This window comes from Lepidochelys kempii, chromosome 2 (assembly GCF_965140285.1).
Source record: "Lepidochelys kempii isolate rLepKem1 chromosome 2, rLepKem1.hap1, whole genome shotgun sequence".
Classification (NCBI taxonomy): Eukaryota; Metazoa; Chordata; order Testudines; family Cheloniidae; genus Lepidochelys; species Lepidochelys kempii.
Window position 1 is genome coordinate 210358632 of NC_136381.1, and position 21027 is coordinate 210379658.

The following is a 21027-nucleotide window of genomic DNA, read 5'->3' on the forward strand; positions in this document are numbered from 1 at the left end:
AAGTTAGGAATATTGACTATGTAGCAGTTACAACTGTGTGTGTACTTGGGGAAATGCCCACCAGACAGTAGGCAATCAGCCTGGATGGTTCCATTAAGAAGGACAATAGGGCTTTGAAGATACTAATCTCCCACCTTCCTGAGAAGCTTCCTGGGATGCTGCTTTGACTCTACAAAGTCATGTGGTCATGTTGTCTGGTACAGGGTCTCATCTTGAGCGGATATTTTTCCACTGGAAAGAGGATGGGCTAGGAAACAAAAGATTCCCGCCATATGTAAATCCTATTTAAGGCTGGGGAGTGAGTTAATCTAGGCTCTTCTCGACTCCCGCCCCGGCCAAGAAGGAAGACTGCTGAAAACACCTGAAGAAACAAAGGAACTAAAAGCTGGGGGAAAGAGAGGGTGAGCCCAGGCAAGACAGATCAGCCTGTAAAAGGAATCCCTGGAGATTTAAGCTGCAAGGAGTGCAGTTTACCTTCAAGAAACTCTGCAACCTGCTTGAAACAACGTTTAGGGTGAGAAATTATTATTTGTAGCCATGCATAATGACAGGTTTCAGAGTAGCAGCCGTGTTAGTCTGTATTCGCAAAAAGAAAAGGAGGACTTGTGGCACCTTAGAGACTAACCAATTGGTACTAACCACAAGTACTCCTTTTCTATTTGTAGCCAGTATTCCTTAGTGTATTAAGTTTAGTTTGCGCTTTTGGTTTTATTTCCTCAGTAATCTGCTTTGTTCTGTTTGCTATCCCTTATAATCACTTAAAATTTACCTTCTGTAGTTAATAAACTTGTTTTTTGTTTATTCCAAAACCATTTTGTGCAATTCATAATGGGGGGGGGGGAAGCTGTGCGTATCTTCCTCCACGTTAAGCGACGGGGTGAATTTCATGAGCTTGTGCTGTGTATAGTTCTATACAACACCATACAGTAGAATTTTGGGTTTACACTCCAGAAGGTATGTGCACCAGACTGATGGGCAATTCTCTGAGCTGAGCCCTCCCACACAGAGCTGATTGCAAACTCTGTGTTATTCTTCAGCTGGATGTGTCCCTACCCGTGTGTGTGCTGGATGGGGGCTTGAGAGCCTGACACAGCAGCAAGAGTGGGGTGGACCCAGTCTGGTGAGACAGGCGGGTTCAGTGGGACCCCAGCACATCAGGTGGCACCCCAGGAAGGGGGGGTCCAACCCATCACACATCTTTCTCTGTATCTATCTGTACAGCACCAAGTATGTCATCAGTGCTCTGTTAATACCACCACCAACGCAAATTACAACAGAGACACTGCATGAATTTTGACGTAACAGTTTACCTTTGGATTAAAGTATCTGCAGGACTGTGGCTGTGATCCTCCAAATAAGGCAATGCGGTAATCGTGTTTTTTTCTTCGTGGCCGGGTGCCCTCCACTAGCTCTTCTCTGTCCTCTGGAGACAGCAGATGATATCGCATTCCACCTACAAGGAAATCCATGCAGTTTGTGCACAAAGGTATGTATGCATATGATAATTGAAGAGAAACGAATTTTAAGCTATGTTTTCCAAATATCCAGCATTTTTCTTAAGCCTACTTTTCATTCATGAAAATATTCACCAATTTTTTCCATTTAAGAGAGAATATATAGTATAACCAGGGTTCTCAACCTTTTCCTCTCTAAGGCCCCCCTCAACATGCTATAAACACTCCAGGGCCCAGCGGAGGGGGGGGTGTAGAAGGGAAGGAGGGGGAGGGGGCTCAGGGCACTTCTTTTTCTGGGGGGGAAGGGACAGGGGCCAGTGGTCCAGAAAGGGAGTGCCATCCTCCACTCCGACTCACCTCAGCAGGCCACCCACCAGTCTGGGTTGGTGGCGGTGGCAGGGTGGGGTGAACAAAAAATTATAACTCAAAGGTGGGAGCTTATCTCAAAAAGTTTGAAAACAGCTTAGGGCACAGGAAGGGGGTAGCTAGGGACTGCGTGCAGGCAGGGGGGTAGCTCAGGGTTCAGGGAGAGAGTAGCTAGGGGCTGTGTGCAGATGGGGTAGCTCAAGGTGCAGAAAGGGGGTAGCTGGGGCTGTACACACAGGGGGTGGCTGTGCGTGCAAGGAGAGGGGTAGCTGGGGCTGTGTGCAGGCAGGGGGTAGCTCAGGGTACAGGGGGGGGCATAGCTCAGGGTGCAGGAAGAGGAGGAGTACTAGGGGCTGTGTGCTGGGGCGGGTCCTGTTCCTGGAGGCGTCTGCCGGCCATGGAGTCGATTCTCCCCACCCGGGCGGCTCTTACCAGCTGCCTCTGTGGGAGGAGAGGGGGCTGGGACTCAGGAGCTGAGGAGCAGCTTTAACTCGGGGCACCAGCAGGAGAGGAAGGAACGCTGCACTTGCCTGAGGAAGGAACACTGCGGCTGCCTGCTCCATGGCACCAGCCAGAGCAGCAGCTGCCCCGCACTGCCTGGTGTAATGGCAAAAACAGCAGCCAACACATTTTCCCCACCAATAGCAGTTATCTACTGAGCCTGCTCCGTTCGGGTGAGCATGCTCAGTACAACCTAGATAGGAAATTCTGCCAGGGAGCTGTTTGTGCCAATACATCGGGTCCCCAACCCCGCCGGGGGCACCGGGGATCGGGGCTTCAGCCCTGCGCCTCCCAGGAGTCCCAGCTTCAGCTCTGGGGGGGGGGGGGGGCCCTGGCGGGGATTGGGGCTTCAGCCCCTTACCTCCCGGCTTGAGCCCCATGGGGGGTGCTAGGACTCGGGGTCCGGGTTTCAGCCACGGGGCCCTGCAGCCCCCTTGAAAGGGCTTGCAGACCCCCAGTTGGGAAACGCTGTAGTGGAACATAGGGATAGGACAGATGCCCAGTTTTAGGATCCATGTCAGACAGGTCCAGCAATGTCAAAATAAAACAAGGATAAAAGGTGCCTGCATGCTCTATTCCAGTTTAAAAATCTATCCATTTAGTTAAAGGCATAACTGAAAGTTACCACAGGGGAACTGGCAGAAGGAAACATGCATAGAAAAGGCAGACCTGGGAAGTCCAAAAGTAGAAGTATAAGAAAAGAGAAACCTGACCAGCAAAATTTAAATAGGGGATACAAGCATGCTAGAAAGACATTGACTTGTTTTTAGTCTCCAGCTAACACCACAGAGGAGAGCTAGCTGTCTGCATTCCCCTTCTCATCAACAAAACCAAACCAAACCAAAACCTTAGTTTACCTGTGGCAACAGTATAAGACCTTTTCAAAGATAATGCAAGCACTTACTTTACTGTCTGTTTAGGAAATATTCTGGTATGTCCAAAAATTTTACTAATATCAGCAGTGGTATATAACTTGTCTCCTCAACCCTGCACCTGCTTTATACCAAAAGCTCTAACCTCCATTTGGCTTTATTGAGAGTCAAGATCACTCAACACCCTGAAGGATGAAGACTTAAGTTTGTAAGAGTTAGGTTAGCAGGAGAAGAATGGCTGTGTGTTGCTTTTAAAGCAGTGCTATGTAGTTTATTCCAGCAGTAATTGAAAGGCTAAAATTAAATTTGGATTTTCTTTCCAAAAGCCTGAATAATGTTTATGAATATCTGGATTCATCACTGGCATTTGATGAAGTTTTAGGGATTGCATTAGGAATCCATGTCAGGAAGTGGGGGTAGGAGGATTTGCCCCTCCCTGTTTTGTTTTTTAAATGTATTCATTTAAATAAACACACACTATGTCAAAGAGATATTTCATTCAGCACTTTTAGAATGCTGTATCTTTAGTCCCAATTGTCAGCCTGCATTAGTACCAGAGATAGTGGAGCATAGGTTTAATTTTCTTAAGTCACCTAGGGAAGCTTCATAGGCTCAGACATTTTGACATAAACTTTTCTTATTAATTCCAATCTAAACCTGAGAAATATTAAAGTTATTAGCTAGTCTCAAAAGTGCACTAACCCTCCCAATTATCCCTAATAATCTTGACAAGGAAGCCACATTTCATTACTTATCACTAAGTTGGGATCATTTACTGCCGACTTTCATTTCTTTTCTCATTATATCTGTTATACTCTAATAGGTGCTATTTATTTGACAAGCAATTAATCAACTTCAGCTAAACGAGACACCCTAGAAGGCATACAGTTATTGCCAATTTAAACTAAAATATAGTGAAAAATATTTTCACATTAGATTAAGCAACAGTCAGAGAGCAAAAAAGAGTTATGTATCTGAACTGATTGTATGGAATATTAAAATGTGCAACTCGGAGGCAACTTACTGATCACCATTTTAAGGCATTCAGGGTTATCCTGAATAAGTGGCTCAGCTTGTACCGTTTTACTTAAGAAGTTCTTCGATATAAGAGGAAATCTGACTTTAGCAAGGATGTCGACCATGTATGGCTGGCGGTTAGGTTCATCGTACTTCAGCCACCTGACTGCTGCATCATAAACCTAAAACACAAAAACAAAACCCAGAAAAGTAACTAAAGCTTCAAAACAGTTTTTCTTGTGTAGCTGAAATAGAGTTGCCAAGTTGGTAATATTTAAAAACCGGACACTCTGGCAGGAATGCCGAAACCTCACCGTCCTGCCTCTTCCCCAGGCTCTGTTCCCATCCACTCCTCTTTCCCTCTCCCCCACGTCGCTCGTTGCTTTTCCCCTTCCCTGCCACCCAGGTCAGAATGGACTCGCCTACAGAGCCGAGGAGTTGGAGCAGCCCAACGCAGGAAGGTGGCAGCCCCAGCTGAGTAGGGGCTGGTGCAGGTGATGACCCAGCGCCTCCCCGCCAGAAGTAACCAGACTTTGGATGACTGGTCAGTAGTTCTAACTGGACATTGCCAGGTCCCCTTTTCGACCGAACTTTCTGATTGAAAACCAGGCACCTGGCAACCCTACATTGAAAGTTCATCTAATTTATGATTCCACAATGTGTGAATTTCACAAAAATGTGAAAAACCCAACATACATTTATTTTGTTTAGCATTAAAGTATTACTTTGGGATAAATACAGCCTACAAAGGCTTCAGATTTTGAGCGGTCTATAAAAACCAATTCTATTTTCAAATAAAAGGCCCAATCCTGAAAATTCTTATTCACCTGAATAGCCCTACTAATATCAAGTCTACTCATGAGCATAAGGATTTGTATGACCAGGACCAAAGCAAAAGGCAGATGTTATAATACAACACAAGATTTATAACCCTGCCCTTACTTGACATACCTTGTAACTTTTTTTTTTAATAATGTTTCTAGTCTACAATGTGAGGGAGATTTCAATTATACTGGAATTTTGTGTCTTGGAACATATTTATATTATTTTTATTCCACATTACAATAGCACCTTTGTTAGGAGGGCCCCCTCAAATAAAAGTTATTTAAAACAATTAACAGCAGATTACTGCAAATTTAACATTTCAGTAAGTTAACTTGGTAAAGAACCCAAGTATGCCAATATGCAACACGTGGGCATTTTTTCTGTTGTCACCTTGGGTGAAGTTTAAAGAAAAAAGCATCCAGGGTTTGCATGCTAAAATAACTGAACAAACAGTTGCTGCATTTACATACAGGAATGCAAAGTGTTTCTTTGCTTTATCTAGTGTGTTTACACTGGACAGTCTCTGCTTTAAATAAAAGTTATGACTGGTCATGCTGTCACAACACACTTGAGCTGAAAACTGACCATAACAAGTAATTAGAGTTCAAATTGGATGAGTATTCTGCCACCAAACCCCTTTGCCACATTCTGAATTACTAAGGTCAAAGGACTGTCCCCGTGACCAGACTAAAACATTTCAGTTATAATCTTTACTTATGAACTATAAATCAGAAAATAAGGGTGAATGAAAAAAAGATAGGTTTATTACTAACCCTTCAGACTAAGTAAACCCAACAGATGTATAATTGGAACAGAAAACATGATATACACTTATTGATGGAAACATACAGGAAAAATATGAAAGGTAGTTTATAACTAAACCAACTTTCCTTAGCTAAAGCTAAATGCACTCTGGAGTGGTACACAAGCTACTGTGTGTACAAAGATCATCCGGATACCCCAACAATCACCCTTCATGCAGGAGTGGTTGGCTGGCAGACAGTTTGAGAGTAAATTCCCTTTGATAATACAGAACAATTTATGCAACTTAAATCTTTTCATACCCACTTTCCTAGAGGCTTTTTATGCAGGCTAAGTTCTTCCTACACAAAATCTTTTACAACCTAGCTGAGCTGGAGCTCACCCTCTCAGCTTAGGGCTTTAACTCTATTCTATTAGTTAGCTAAGCCTGCAAACAAACAAAAAAAAACCAAAACCACAACCAAACCCAACCCCCTCTAAAATACTCCAACTCTTTTGGAACTTGCATTTTTAGTTTCTAGGGTGTTACTCTGTGGTCTCAGTGTTTCCATGCCCACAGCTAGAACTCTCAAGTTTCACTCATTTCCACAATTCGTAGCAGTCAGTTCTCATGTTCTTACCACTCAACATTTAAAAAACAAAACAAAAGACCACACACAGACTTTGATAGAAACTGAAGCTTCGTTGTTTAATCTTGCCCAAGCAAATTCACATAGTTTTATGTAGCTGCAAAGACTGGCTAGAAAACAACATGCAGAAGCAGTATCTGCAGAGTCCTACATTCCAAATGGGATGGAGTGAAGACAACAACTTTTAGGGCCATCAACAACGGCAGTAATTCTTTTTACTGAATGGTCTTCTGGCTCCTTTTAGCTGCCTACAAGCATTGTCTTGGATCTTCTATCTAGTCAATCTCATTTCTTTCTCCATTTCCAGGTTTCTTGAGTGCTCTGTCCATTCCAGTTACATAGATTCCTCTTCCAACTCAGCTCATGTACTATGGCTAAGGATAGAATTCTGTCGCAGAGGTCACGGATTCCATGACTTCAACAGCTTCAGCCCACCGCACAGGCCAGTCGGTCAGTCCCCGGAGGGGCTCCCAGTGTTAGTCTTCCCCCTCCCCCAGGTATTTTTAGTAGAAGTCACAGATAGATTGTGGACTTCAGTGAATTTTTGTTATTGCCTGTGACCTGTCTGTGACTTTTATTAAAAATACCTGAGACAAAAATCTTAACCTTAACTACAGCAATGGAGGCCATATATCAGTTGTTCCCAAACTTTTGTACTGGTGACTCCTTTCACATAGCTAGCCTCTGAGTGTGACCCCCCCCCCTTATAAATTAAAAACGCTTTTTTATACATTTAACACCATTATAAATGCTGGATGCAAAGCGGGTCTTGGGGTGGAGGCTGACAGGTCGCGACCCCCCATGTAATAACCTTGTGACCCCCTGAGGGGTCCCAATCCCCAGTTTGAGAACCCCTGTCATATATGGACCTGGATAGACAGAACTCTTTCCATAATCCCCTCCTTATTTCCTTGAAGCCATCCTCACAACTACACAGCTTCCCACACCTGAAATGCTGCCCTGTATTTGTTTTTGTCTGAATTAGACTGAAAGATTTCTGGGTCAGGATTCATAAGTTATTCCACGATCTGTGAAGCACTATGGAAATAGTAAATGTAATACAGTGTAAATCAGTGTTTAATCATTTCAATTGATGTATTTAGCTGGTAGAAGACACATTTTATTAAGAAAACTGGAGTCTTACCTGATCTTCTGCCCTTACAGTCAGTGTGTCCTGGTTCAGAAGATGTGTCACACGTTTAACATCCAGCTGTAGAAACTCATCTGTCTTGTAAACCTCAGTGAAATGTTGATGGATAAAGTCATCTGCAGTGGCCTTCAGTTCTGGACAGTCTAGGCATTCTGCTAATACACTTATACCTATACAGGGAGGTGGAAAATATAAAAAGGTGTTAGACATTTCCCAAAGTTTGTATTTCAAGAAGTTTTCATATATGCCAATGGAATAAGTATCCCTGAAATTATGGTATTTTTATTACTTACATAGCACACAGTTTTACCCATAGCACCCACAACTCATCTGCAATTCAAGCTGAAAGAACTAAATGCTTCTCTTCTTCTGAAACTGGAGGCAAACACAAACTTATGGATTTATCTCAGTGGAAAGAAGGGAAAGAAATACTTCTACCACAATGGAATGCTATTCCACTTTTGGTTCCCAATCCTGTACAAGCCCATAATTGGATGAGGTTAACGGGTCTCTTCACAGGCAGGGCTGGTTGTAGAATTGGGACCTCAGTTTATAATGAGAACGACATCTGTTCCTCAAGAAGAGTCACGAACATGACACTATAATCTTCATTTCTGTTAAACAGGATCCTATACTTAAATCCACTGAACCTCTTATAAGAAATATTGTTTGTAGAAGCTACTCTGAAACTTGAGTTTATCTAGGTGGGATAAGTGTTTTAGTAATATTTTGCAGTTCATAAGTTTCCAAGTGAAGTCTCAAAAGTTTATGGCATATTGAAGGAGATATACCGTATTTGTGCAAATTCTGTTGTCTTTTAAAAAGAAAAACATCCCGCTCATTATCATTTTAAAAGTATTCTTTGAAAAATGCCGCATCTGTGTTAAAGTAATCTCTTACCAAGACAGTTTGAAGCATCCACTTGCTCTTTCAAAAAATCCACACACATTTTTTTCACAGGTTCTATTTGATATTGGTTTGCTGCATCTAGTAAAGACTGGACGTTATTGCTATTAACGGAAATTCTGCAAAACACATTTAGTGTAAAATGAGCACCACAAACTACCAAGCTACTGGTGTTTAAAACATTTAAACAAAGTTATGCAAAAACATTTGTAAAATTATTTCCCAGACAGCTTTACCTTACATTTAAGTGTGAGATGTATTCTTCCTTTAGGTCCTTTCCTGCCCTCCCTTAATACAATAACTTACATAACAATAAGCAAATAAAGACAAGCTGGAACCACTGATCCTGAATTCTAAAGGATGATTCTTAACCTCTGGACATTTGTAAGAGCCTGATCTTGCAACCCTCATTTGTACAATTAGCCCTTATACAAGTGGTAGCAGATTGAAGGAATGGACCATCTCTTCATCAAGTGTCACCCCACAGCCCTTTTAGCCCAAATAAGCTCCATATACACAATCCAGATGACTGAAGTACTATTTAAAAGCAGAAGAGAAAAGAAATATTGTTATGAAGTTTACAGAGCTACCCATCTAATCTTCCTAGAAACATTTGCCCCAGTCCTGCAAGCTATTCTGCATAAGCAGACTCCGGTGATCAGTGCCCAAGCAGAGCTCCACTGATGTTAACGGGGCATAAGCTGGGCCCTACCCACAGAGAGCAGCTTGCAGGATCCGAGCCTTTGGTATCTCTTTCACAGAGGTAAATATCAATCAGTTTTAGGTGCTCTCAGACTGATGTTTAGAGACTCCATGTAGTAATGCAAACAGCACATTTAGGCATTTGAGAATGTTCATTTAGAAACAAAAACAAAAACTTGCCAATTATATATTCAATTAAAAAAAAAGGTTCCTAACCTGGAACAATAGAAACCCTGTTTTATTAAGTTACCTCACTATGGCCCTGATCACACGAACACGTTAGAGTTTAACTACACACACTGAAGCTATGTCTACACATGGAACTCACGGTGTGGATTCCCTGCTCGCGTACACGTAATTTTCTAGCTCGACTCAGCTTGCACTCTGCACAGCTCAGATGAGAGCTCGCGCAAGCATGGTTACACGAGCCCTAGTGTACACATAGACACACATAAACCTTGTATCCTAAATGGGCCTAAGTGTTTTCAGGATCAAGGCACGCTAACATTTTAGTGGGAATAATATTTGAATGACAATGGTACAGAGAAAAAAAGTTTACCAATGTTAACAAATTTTAAGGAAGACTGAAATAAGGAGCTATGAATAGTAACAAGTTGCTGAACTACACACTGTTTTTTCTTGGAGATTTTATCTTTTATAAATGGCACACAAAGCTGTCAACTTTCTGGCAAAAAATGACGAACTTTTAAATAACAAGGTACCTCGCAGTATAAGCAAACTCCACAAGCTGTTCAATAATGTCAGGCTCTGCATCTTTTAGCTCCACCTCAAAGGACTTTGATTCAAGCATATTTGCTGCAATGAAAAAAGTAACAATAGAACTACATCAGTCTATCACTCTCTGAGCAGTTATTTTTCCACCAGTCACAAAAAGCAGCAGTAAAGCAACTATACCAAGGGGAAAAACCTTAAAACAAAAACAAAACCAGCATTCCCAGAACCTAAATATTCACACATAGGAACTTTTTAAATAGAAAAAAAAATTAATTTATACTTTACCATCATATAAAAGTTTATTGCTAATATTCCAATAATAACTTCACTTTTGTAAACTCTACTCACATTTAAGAACATAAGAACTTGGGCTGTCGATTAATCGCAGTTAAGTCACGCAATTAACTCAAAAAAAACCAACAACCAAATCACAATTAATCGCAGTTTTAATCACACTGTTAAATACCAATTTAATCACACTGTTAGAATACCAATTAAAATTTATTAAATATTTTGGATGTTTTTCTACATTTTCATATGTATTGTATTCTGGTGTGTATTATTTTTTATTACAAATATTTGCACTTTAGAAATAAAATAAATAGTATTTTTCAATTTACCTCATACAAGTACTGTAGTGCAATCTGTCTTGAAAGTGCAACTTACAAATGTAGATTTTTTTTTGTTACATAACTGCACTCAAAAACAAAACAATGTAAAATTTCAGAGCCTACAAGTCCACTCAGTCCTACTTCCCGTTCAGCCAATTGCTAAAACAAACATGCTTGTTTACATTTACAGGAGATAATGCTGCCCTCTTCTTATTTACAATGTCACCTGAAAGTGAGAATAGGCATTTGCATGGCACTTTTGTAGCCCGCATTGCAAGATATTTATGAGCCAAATGCGCTAAAGATTCATATGCCCCTTCATGCTTCGGCTGCCATTCCAGAGAACATACTTCCATGTTGATGAAGCTTGTTAAAAAAAAATGTGTTAATTAAATTTGTGACTGAACTCCTTGGGGGGGGAAATTATATGTCCCCTGCTCTGTTTTACCCACATTCTGCCATGTATTTCATGTTATAGCAGTCTCAGATTATGACTCAGCACATGTTCATTTTAAGAACACTTTCACTGCTGATTTCACAAACACAAAGAAGGTACCAATGTGAGATTTCTAAAGATAGCTACAGCCCTTGACCCAAGGTTTAAGAATCTGAAGTGCCTTCCAAAATCTGAGAGGGACTGTTATACCAATAAATTAAAAACCAGCAGGATCTTATTAAAGGGGAAAAAGCAAAATACCACATTTATTGTGAATACAGAAAGAATCATAGTAAGCAGTTATAGTTTAACATTCAATCTCATATTTATTCACACATTCATTCATATACACACACACACAGGTTCTGCAAGGTTGTTATCATAGTTACCAGCCTTAGAGTTGCTCATGCCAAGCCACTGGCCAGGTGGCCTGGACATGAGGAGGGAGCAGGGCCTTGTCAGATGCTCATCTGATGCTCCTGGAAGTTGGTTTGCAGAATCAGACCCCCAAAGTTCTCACTTTCTAGAGTCCATTTTTATAGGAATTTCTTCCTAGGCCAGTCTATGGGAATTGCTTCATCATGCTCTTGCTGAATCAATCAGCAGATAGCACATTCCTGACGGCTCCGTGCTGCTAGATGTTATCTTGTTCTTTAAAAAGAAGGAGTACTTGTGGCACCTTAGAGACTAACCAATTTATTTGAGCATGAGCTTTCGTGAGCTACAGCTCACTTCATCGGATGCATACCATGGAAACTGCAGAAGACATTATATACACACAGAGACCATGAAACAATACCTCCTCCCACCCCACTGTCCTGCTGGTAATAGCTTATCTAAAGCGATCATCAAGTTGGGCCATTTCCAGCACAAATCCAGGTTTTCACACATTGTGAAGAGAGTGGTCACTTTGGATGGGCTATTACCAGCAGGAGAGTCAGTTTGTGTGTGTGTGGGGGGGTGGGGTGAGAAAACCTGGATTTGTGCTGGAAATGGCCCAACTTGATGATCACTTTAGATAAGCTATTACCAGCAGGACAGTGGGGTGGGAGGAGGAATTGTTTCATGGTCTCTGTGTGTATATATAATATCTTCTGCAGTTTCCACGGTATGCATCCGATGAAGTGAGCTGTAGCTCACGAAAGCTCATGCTCAAATAAATTGGTCAGTCTCTAAGGTGCCACAAGTACTCCTTTTCTTTTTGCGAATACAGACTAACACAGCTGTTACTCTGAAACCTGTCATCTTGTTCTTTGGTTCTCCCATTCTTGAGGCTGTTGGGTGGATTCCAGTCTGCCCTCCAGGGGTCCTCTGGTTATTTCCACTTGACGCCTTCTTCAGCCGATGGACACTGGATTCTTAGGCTGGCACCTCCCTGATCATTCAGTTATTATCCACACCAAGCATCCATCCACATACATCCTCTCTCTCTATTTTAATCACAATTGTTAATACAACAAAAGGGCGGGGAGTCTTTGGGTGCTGTTTCTGTTGTTACAGACTCAAAGCAATACTCTCTCTCTGTGCGAATTGCTTTGAGAACAGACTGTCTTAGAATGTACTAACACAATTAGCAGCTTGCAGATTTCACACAGAGGGAGAGAAACAGTACCAAAAACCAAGAGACCTCTTAATTAGTAATACCCTGGAATTTAAACTCTGAGGAATCAAACTCATGTGTGATTTTAATACAGAACTTCTTTAATATGATCCAACAGGACGAGGTGTGGAGCATGCTTTCAGAAGTCCGAAAAGAGCAACACTGCAATGCGGAAACTACAGAACCTGAACCACCAAAAAAGAAAATCAACTTTCTGCTGGTGGCATCTGACTCAGATAATGAAAATGAACATGTGTTGGTCCGCACTGCTTTGGATTGTTATCGAGCAGAACCCATCATCAGCATGTCCTCTGGAGTAGTGGTTGAAGCATGAAGAGACATACAAATCTTTAGCGCCTGTGGCTCAAATATCTTGTGACGCTGGCTACAACAGTGCCACGAGAATGCTTGTCCTCACTTTCAGGTGACACTATAAACAAGAAGCAGGCAAGCATTATCTCCCATAAATGTAAACAAACTTGTTTGTCTGAGCGATTGGCTGAACAAGAAGTAGGACTGAGTGGACTTGCAGTCTCTGAAATTTTACAAAAATGCTTGGGGTATGGAATGGCTTCTGTATGAAGAGAGATTAATAAGACTGGGACTTTTCAGCTTGGAAAAGAGTTGACCAATGGAGGGAGGAGGAGGGGGGATATGGTAGAGGTCTATAAAATCATGACTGTGTCAAGAAAGTAAATAAGGAAGTGTTATTTACTCCTTGTCATAACACAAGAACTAGGGGTCACCAAATGAAATTAATAGGCAGCAGGTTTAAAACAAACAAAAGGAAGTATTTCTTCATGCAATGCACAGTCAACCTGTGGAACTGTTTGCCAGATGATGTTGTGAAGGCCAAGACTATAACAGGGTTCAAAAAAGAACTAGATAACTTCATGGAGGATAGGTCTATCAATACCTATTAGCCAGGATGGGCAGGGATGGTGTCCCTAGCCTCTGTTTGCCAGAAGACAGGAAATGGCTCGCTTGATGATTACCTGTTCTGTTCATTCGCTCTGGGGCACCTGGCATTGGCCACTGTCTGAAGACAGGATACTGGGCTAGATATACCTTTGGTCTGACCCAGTATAGCTGTTCTTATCAGGGCTGCCAAGTGATTAAAAAAAATTAATCGCACTGTTAAATAATAAAATACCATTTATTTAAATATTTTGGATGTTTTCTACATTTTCAAATATATTGATTTCAATTACAACACAGAATACAAGGTGTACAGTGCTCAATTTATATTTATTTTTGATTACAAGTATTTGCACTGTAAAAAAAAAATTGTACTTTTCAATTCACCTAATACAGGTACTGTAGTGCAATCTCTTTATCATGAAAGTTGAACTTACAAACGTAGAATCATGTACAGAAGAACGGCCATACTGGGTCAGACCAAAGGTATCTTGTCTTCTGACAGTGGCCAATGCCAGGAGCCCCAGAGGAAATGAACAGAACAGGTAATCACCAAGTGATCCATCCCCTGTTGCCCATTCCCTCCTTCTGGCAAACAGAGGCTAGGGATACCATCCCTGTCCATCCTGGACAATGGCAAAAAGTCGTTAACCTTTTTATTTTAAATATTAAAAACATTAAAATAAGCCAATTTTGAGAAGACTTACTAGTAAACATCAAGTTAAAAAAGTGACTGGCTGAAGCAAGCACAACACGATGAGCTGGGATCTTTCTTTCCTGGACCATGAGAATGACATCACAGAGCGTTTTCTAATAATAAAAAAATAAAGAGCAACTTTGTGAGAAATACAAAACAAGAATATTATCTTAAAAGAGGTTTTCAGAAATCCATTGCTTTCTCTGCTCTCCAGCTAGCAGGCTCATCACACAATGGTAATGTAAAAAACGTAAGAACAATTAGTAGTTTAGATATGCCAAACAAAGGTGAAGGAACGATCAAAGTTAAGGCTTACGTAACAATCTTGGTTTACCCTGTTTAACAAGACAATATTGCGCCTTTATACTGGAGACAAATACATCTCCCAAGCATCAACTCAAAAATAAGTTAAAAGAGACAGTTGTTAGTTTAAAAGTTTCCACAAAGAAATTAATTTTTTACCTGCCATTGTCTATGTAACATGTAAGATCACTGTTCTGAGAATTTTCTGTTTACTCAGTTTGGTTACCTGGTATATTTTGACAGCACTGAATGTCTAGTCAGACAGTTTTTCCCATTTGTGTGATCTTTCACAGTGGCAGGAAGAGAAAGCACCTTTAAAACTAGAAAAGTTGTTGGAGCAAGAATAGTGAGTGGGGGTGGAATATATATAAATGAATAGAATTAAAGTTTGCATTCCTTTAAGATTGACTTTAAGAACATGAACACTGACTTATGTCAGACTTCAGTGGGTCCTGAGGACACACAGCATCAGGTTCTTATTGAATTCACTAGTATTGCGGATGATACTAAACTGGGAGGAGTGGTAGATACGCTGGAGGGGAGGGATAGGATACAGAAGGACCTAGACCAATTGGAAGATTGGGCCAAAAGGAATCTGATGAGGTTCAATAAGGATAAGTGCAGGGTCCTGCACTTAGGACGGAAGAACCCAATGCACAGCTACAGACTAGGGACCGAATGGCTAGGCAGCAGTTCTGCGGAAAAGGACCTAGAGGGTGACAGTGGACGAGAAGCTGGATATGAGTCAGCAGTGTGCCCTTGTTGCCAAGAAGGCCAATGGCATTTTGGGATGTATAAGTAGGGGCATAGCGAGCAGATCGAGGGACGTGATCGTTCCCCTCTATTCGACATTGGTGAGGCCTCATCTGGAGTACTGTGTCCACTTTTGGGCCCCACACTTCAAGAAGGATGTGGATAAATTGGAGAGAGTCCAGCGAAGGGCAACAAAAATGATTAGGGGACTGGAACACATGAGTTATGAGGAGAGGCTGAGGGAGCTGGGATTGTTTAGCCTGCAGAAGAGAAGAATGAGGGGGGATTTGATAGCTGCTTTCAACTACCTGAAAGGGGGTTCCAAAGAGGATGGCTCTAGACTGTTCTCAATGGTAGCAGATGACAGAACGAGGAGTAATGGTCTCAAGTTGCAGTGGGGGAGGTTTAGATTGGATATTAGGAAAAACTTTTTCACTAAGAGGGTGGTGAAACACTGGAATGCGTTACCTAGGGAGGTGGTAGAATCTCCTTCCTTAGAGGTTTTTAAGGTCAGGCTTGACAAAGCCCTGGCTGGGATGATTTAACTGGGAATTGGTCCTGCTTTGAGCAGGGGGTTGGACTAGATGACCTTCTGGGGTCCCTTCCAACCCTGATATTCTATGATTCTATTGCTGTCTAGCATTAGAACTTAATTCTGAGGTACATGAAGTTCATAGAACATCAGGGTTGAAAGGGACCTAAGGTGGTCATCTAGTCCAACTTCCTGCTCAAAGCAGGACCAATCCCCAACGAAAGCATCCAGCCAGGGCTTTGTCAAGCCTGATCTTAAAAACCTCTAAGGAAGGAGATTCCCTTATTGCAAAAAAGTTAAACCAAAACAACCCATTAATATTGTGGGAAGGAAGTGTGCATAGTCAGAACCAGATAGGGAAAACAGAACGATAGTTTAAATATCCGATTATCTGAGTTTCAATCAGATCCCTAAATGCTCTTTTAGTAGTTTTTGGTTCACTCAGGAAACACCACAGATCAGAAGCACCTACAGCTACAACAACAGATTCATAAAAATAACGCATATGTTTAAAAAAAAAAAGTTGTTTGAGTAACAAGTGTACACCAGAAAAAGTCTCCTCGCACATCTGTATCTTAAAATACTTAAGCAATAAAGACCAAATTTGGTCTTAAAAAAGTTGCTCCAAACCCAAGACCTTGTAGGCAAAGCTTCAGAGCAAGTTCTTTTACAGATGAATTAGAAACTCCTGAACACATTTGGCTTAACAGAAATGCTGTCTGATTTATGACAAGCACAACTGTAATATTCTGCATTTAATTCAGATGGTAGGGTCCAAGCAGGGACCAAAGCCAAGATTTTTAGTGACAATATTAAAAGCTGCCAACACTTTTGCACAACACTTTGGAAACATGACCTGTTGTGGACTACCCCTCCCTGGTGTTATAAAAAATAAGCACATTGTCGTTTGAAATTTACCTAGAGAAGGTGGGACTTCTATACAAATGAGTTTTATTTCTTGGTCAGATTTTTCACTCAAAGATGGTAGTTAATTTTTTCCTCTTAAAACGCTTTCCTTCACCTCTACCCTTCCCCCTCTACCCCAGAGATGGATGGAGCGTGTGAACACAAACAAAATTAAATAAAACCCTCTAGGAGAAGGAAACTGATTTCAGCTTCAATACAAAGCCTTCTATCCTCTATTGCAAACACACACACACACGCTTGCACTTGTTAGAGCATTTTAAGATGTCATATTTGGAGCCTCCCAATCCTGACAATGTCTCTTTTTAAATTACAATTGGTAGTTTTATGGGAGGAGAAATATTTCCACACACATTCATTCCCACTCAGTGGTTCTGAGCATCAGACAATAGTTACACCTCAGGGCAGGGAGAACGGGCTTAGACCTCCACAGAGGGATAGAGTCCCCCAGTTGCCAGCTCACATGTGGAAGAGCAACGAGACACACTTCCCAGAAAAGTTAGAACCCCTTCTAAATTAGCTGTACTACTTAGGGCTTATTTCCCAAAAATATATAAGCCACCTTGAAAGAGACAACAGTGGCAACATGCATAGAGATTTCTGACAAGGATAGGGTTTGAACTTACAGTGCATGGGTGCAGCTCAGGTTCAATGACCACAACATTTCCCTTGAGCCATCAAATTACTGTGAAAATACAGAGCAAATCCACATTTCAACAGAGCCTTAGGGCTTGTCTACACTGGCAATTTACAGATCTGCATCTTTCTCGCTCAGGGGTGTGAAAAAACACCCCCCTGAGCGCAGCAAGTTTCAGCGCTGTAAAGCGCCAGGGTAGACAGTGCACCAGTGCTGGTAGCTACGCCCCTTGTGGAGGTGTGTGGACGCTGTGCTGCGATCACACAAGCCACGTTAAAGTGCTGCCGTGCTTTAACATTGCCAGTGTAGACTAGCCCCTCGTCTTGCCGCACATGTGCATTTCATTTTCTTTGGCTCCACCTACTTTCCTAACTTAACCCTGAATACCTTCTACATCAGTGGTTCCCAAACTCCCTCCTCCCCAACCCCAGATACTATTTTGAGGGCATTGGGGAGGTTTGTGGGCCACAGATGGCCTGTGAGTTTGAGATCCCTGATGCACATGTATTGAGAAAACGTTCCCTGCCACAAATTGCTTACAAACAAGGGATAGCACCATTCAGTGGCCTCAAATTGGTGCTGTGAGTGAATGGCACTCTACATAAACAATAAAAGCCACTTTAATACCAGATGCTCTCCACCTGTACTACATTATCAGAACTGAAAGGCACATCCTCTGAATTATGGACTTGAAGGTAAGACACTGAAAAATGGTTTATCCAAATGAAAACAAACAAAAGCATACATGTGGACAACCAGATACAATACTTTTAGTCTGCCTACGAAGCAGGACTGGTTTGCTGAACATATTAATTCAATTTGCATTGAGTACCAGAACTCAGCATATAGCCTCCATTTAAGCAAGCTTTTTTTTTTTTTTTTTTGGTTATTTGGAAAAAACAAGTGTAGTGTGGAAAAAAAACCCTGACTTCTACAACATCAATTCATAACTTCTGGCCCACCACAGTAACACACAGATGATGGGCGAAGGGGAACAGAAAGGGACAGTGGGAAAGATGTGAAGGCCAAAAGTTAATTGATTCACTAGCCTGATGTCAGTTATTGGCAACCTGGGGAGTGATCCAACTCCCATATAAATCAGTGGGAGCTGGATTGGACCTTTAGGGAGGTTCATGCTGGAGGAGTATACTTTCTATTAGTAAACATAGTACTGCACAACACCTAGCCAAAGGGCTGTTCATGCCCCAGTTCCAGTCACCACACTACCTCTGGTTGTTGAGTCAGCTGTGGTTTTGGCCTCTATCCTCAATGGCACCTGAATCCTAGAATTAAGTTAGCTTTTGTGGAATTGGCTGGTTATTTTAAACAGAGTTGGCAGTTTTTTAAAGAGACATTAAGGGCACACAAGCAAACTATCCCATTGCATAGGAAAGACAGGAAGTATGGTAAGACATTGTGCTGGCTTAACCAGGAGATCTTCAATGACCTGTAACTTAAAAGAGTCATACCAGAAGTAGAAACTAGATCAAATTACAAAGGATGAATATAAAACATCACCACAAGCATATAGGGATAACACTGGAAAGGCCATGGCACAAAACAAGGTTAAACTACGTAGGGATATAAAGTGTAACAAGAAAGCATTTTACAAATACATGAGAAGCAAGAGGAAGACCAGGGTCAATGTAGGCCCATTACTTAGTGAGGAGGGAGAGAATTACAGAAAACATAGTCCTAGCATATGCACAATGTGCCTCAGGAGGCATGTGACCAGGATTCATCGACAAATTTGGTCCGCTGGTTGGCTTCCCTGGGTTGGGGGTACTGATGAGGAGTGGGATGTGAACGCTGATTTATGTTCCCCTAGAAAATGCATTGATGGCCTAAGTCTTAAATGCCTGCTTTGTTTCAGATTTCACCAAAAAGGTTAGCAGTGATTGGATGACTAAGAGTGAACATCGGCATAAATTGGGTGGGATCTGAGGCAAAAATAGGAAAAAAAACCCCACAAATTAAGAATTACTTAGGGCACGTCTTCACTAGCAAGGTTAAAGCATTGCTCCAGCAGCGCTTTAACGTGGCTTGTGTAGACGCGGCACAGAGCTGGGAAAGAGCTCTCCCAGTGCGCTAAAAAACCATGTCCACAAGGGGAATAGCTACCAGCGCTTGTGCACCGTCTACACTGGCACTTAACAGCGCTGAAACTTGCAGCACTCGGGGGCGGGGGGGTGTGGGTGTGTGTGTGTGTGTGTTTTCACACCTGAGCGAAAAAGTTGCAGCGCTGTAAAGTGCCAGCGTAGACAAGCCCCTGGACAAGTTAGATGTCTTCAGGTCCGCAGGGTCTGATGAAACACACCCTAGAATAAAGAAAAAGGAGGACTTGTGGCACCTTAAAGACTAACCAGTTTATTTGAGCATAAGCTTTCGTGAGCTACAGCTCACTTCATCAGATGCATATTGTGGAAAGTGTAGAAGATCTTTTTATACGCACAAAGCATGAAAAAATACCTCCCCCCACCTCACTCTCCTGCTGGTAATAGCTCATCTAAAGTGATCACTCTCCTTACAATGTGCATGATAATCAAGTTGGGCCATTTCCAGCACAAATCCAGGTTCTCTCTCCCCCCCACACCCACTCTCCTGTTGGTAATAGCTTATAGATAAGGAGAGTGGGTTTGGGGGGGGGGGGGGTAGAAAACCTGGATTTGTGCTGGAAATGGCCCAACTTCATTATCATGCACATTGTAAGGAGAGTGATCACTTTAGATGAGCTATTACCAGCAGGAGAGTGAGGTGGGGGGAGGTATTTTTTCATGCTTTGTGCGTATAAAAAGATCTTCTACACTTTCCACAGTATGCATCCGATGAAGTGAGCTGTAGCTCACGAAAGCTTATGCTCAAATAAATTGGTTAGTCTCTAAGGTGCCACAAGTACTCCTTTTCTTTTTGCGAATACAGACTAACATGGCTGTTACTCTGACACCCTAGAATACTTAATGAACTGGCTGAAGAGATCTCTGAGCCACTAATTATTATCTTTGAGAACTCATGGAGGATGGGATGGGAGAGATACCAGAGGACTGGAAAAGGGCAAATATAGTACCTATCTAGAAAAATGAGAATAAGACCAACCCAGGGAATTATAGACCAGCCATCTTAACTGCAGTACCCATAAAATAATAGAGAAAATAAAACAAACAAACCATCAACTTGTAAGCACCAAGAAGAAAATAAGAAACAAGTAACAGTTAATACGGATTTGTCAAGAACAAATCATGTTAAACCACCTAATATCCTTCTTTGACAGGGTAACAAGCCTTGTGGATGGAGGGAAAGCAGTTGATGCCATATCTCAATTTTAGTAAGGCTGTCTTCTCATAAACAGACTAGAGAAATATATACACAAACCTACTGTAAGGTGGGTGCACAACTGACTGGAAAACTAAATTCAGAGAGTAATTATCAATGGTTCACGATCGAACTGCCAGAGCATGTTGAGTGAGGTCCCAGAGGGATCTGTCCTGGGTTCAGTTCTATTCAATATCTTCATAGATAATTTGGATAATGGCATAGAGAGAATGGCATAGAGAGTACACCTATAAAGTTTGTGGATGGTATCCCACTGGGAGGGATTGCAAGAACTTTGGAGGACAGGATTAGAATTCAAAATAATCTTGACAAACTGGAGTAATGGTCTGAATTAAACAGGCTGAAATTAAAAAAGGACAAATGGAAA

At 41.7% G+C, this 21027-nt stretch overlaps 1 protein-coding gene across 4 annotated transcripts in view; it reads right to left on the minus strand.

The window, feature by feature from the left end:
• KLHL7 (kelch like family member 7) overlaps window positions 1-21027 on the minus strand; it is a 49365-nt gene that overhangs the window by 24999 nt on the left and 3339 nt on the right. For all 4 annotated transcript variants that reach the window (XR_012157521.2, XR_012157520.2, XR_012157519.2 and 1 more), the window contains exons 2-7: window positions 14192-14294; window positions 9907-10000; window positions 8477-8601; window positions 7571-7746; window positions 4218-4392; window positions 1311-1453 (exon numbers count right to left, since the gene is read on the minus strand). Coding sequence is in view for 1 of the 4 variants with exons in the window: in XM_073333725.2 (XP_073189826.1) it covers window positions 1311-1453; window positions 4218-4392; window positions 7571-7746; window positions 8477-8601; window positions 9907-10000; window positions 14192-14294 (816 nt within the window). In the remaining 3 variants the exon portion in view is untranslated. The remainder of the gene's footprint in view (window positions 1-1310; window positions 1454-4217; window positions 4393-7570; window positions 7747-8476; window positions 8602-9906; window positions 10001-14191; window positions 14295-21027) is intronic.